Source organism: Drosophila santomea, chromosome 3L (assembly GCF_016746245.2).
Source record: "Drosophila santomea strain STO CAGO 1482 chromosome 3L, Prin_Dsan_1.1, whole genome shotgun sequence".
NCBI lineage: Eukaryota > Metazoa > Arthropoda > Insecta > Diptera > Drosophilidae > Drosophila > Drosophila santomea.
This window is the reverse complement of record NC_053018.2, coordinates 17,866,758-17,868,363: the sequence shown is the minus strand read 5'-3', so window position 1 is coordinate 17,868,363 and position 1,606 is coordinate 17,866,758. Positions and strand designations below refer to the sequence as shown.

The 1,606-nt window shown below is 41.2% G+C and overlaps 1 protein-coding gene across 1 annotated transcript; it reads right to left on the bottom strand.

Moving 5' to 3' along the window:
• Window positions 1-651: 651 nt before the first annotated feature.
• On the bottom strand, window positions 652-1,383 carry LOC120448420 (peroxiredoxin-2). Its single transcript, XM_039630419.2, has one exon. It carries the CDS (start codon window positions 1,310-1,312, stop codon window positions 722-724), a length of 591 nt encoding a protein of 196 aa, XP_039486353.1. The 5' UTR covers window positions 1,313-1,383; the 3' UTR covers window positions 652-721.
• Between the last annotated feature and the right edge of the window lie 223 nt (window positions 1,384-1,606).

Here is a 1,606-nt window from a genome sequence, read left to right as displayed (position 1 = left end):
TTTGAATGTGGTAACTTTATACTCACTTATGTAAATTAATCTTAATATTTTATTTACTACATTATATGCAATTCTTTGTTATACGAGTGCTATTTTAATGATTGCAAATACAAACAGTGCATGATAGAAAAGGCCTTGGTATCTTATGTGTTACTTACGTACTAGAAAGTAACTTTTTCAGTGCAAAAGAAAACCAAGAGCAGCGATCTTGATCGCACCTCGCCGACTGCTTCCTCTCACAACCAGACTCTGCGGTAGCCCGAAAAAATAAACAAGCAGAGCTGCAAAAATACTTTATACGAGTTGAACAAATTTAACCACATCCATTAAGCAAGACCTTGATGACAAACGGCGGCAAGTCTTTCGTGCGATAATAATAAGTATTCATTTCAGATATAATTTTTGTCGCTCTTTTCTTTTGGCCATCGCTTCTTGTTATTTTCGGCATGCCCATACGTATAGTAATAATTTAAGTTACCCTTTGCTGATTGCCGATTATATTTTTGTGTGGAATGTTTTTATTAAATTAATGGCGATAGAGGTGGTATCTGTTTGAGAATGCAGCCTTAAATTGATTTTATTATGATTTATAGAATGCCGAAATGTTCCTACACAAGGTATAAGTATTTCGCGAACTTTAAAATGCTCTTCTTTGAATGTTCATAACTATCGTTTATTTAATGGCCAGCTTGGAATGGCGTAAAACTGATTGTATATAGACTTAACTGGCGTGCTTGAAGTAGTCGTCCCTTCCGGATGCATCGGCCTTCATGGTCCTGGCTCCGGGACGCCAGTTGACCGGACAGACCTCGCCGAACTCATCGCTGAACTGGAAGGCCTGAACCAGACGCAGTGCCTCGTCCACACTGCGACCCACTCCCATGTCATTAACCGTGATCTGACGAATGCGCCCCTCGCGATCGATGATGAAGAGGGCACGTAGAGCCAATCCTGTCTCCTCGTCGAGCACTCCATAGTCCCTGGCTATCTTCATGTTCTTGTCGGCCAACAATGGTATATCCAACTCACCCAGACCTCCGTTCTTCCTGGGAGTGTTCATCCAGGCGCAGTGCACAAAGTGACTATCAGTGGAACAGGCCAGGACTTCACAGCCCACATTCCTGAACTCCGGAGCTCTATCACTGAATGCCTGCAGCTCCGTGGGGCAGACGTACGAAAAGTCAGCCGGGTAGAAAACCAGCAGGACATATCTGCCACGCAAATCAACTAGGGAAAAATTACGGAAGCCACCGGATACCACCGCATTGGTAACGAAATTAGGGGCCACTTGGTTAATATTAAGCATACGCATCTTGACTGGTTTATATAAGTTTTTTTTTTAGTGCTGAGAAAACTTAGTTCTACTGGATTTGATATTTCAAGACTGAATGATCCGATAGAGAGTTATATAGCTTGGAGTGCTACATATATTGTATCATATTTGCGATTTCACAAAATTAAACTGGGCTCGGAAGCCGGATTACAAATATAATTAAATTCGTTTATTCACTCGTTTTGAGTTGACCTGCATAAATCCAACATTTTTGACATTTTCCCCTTAATCACATTTCAATGAACATTCTCTTACAACGCCTTGTCATATTTC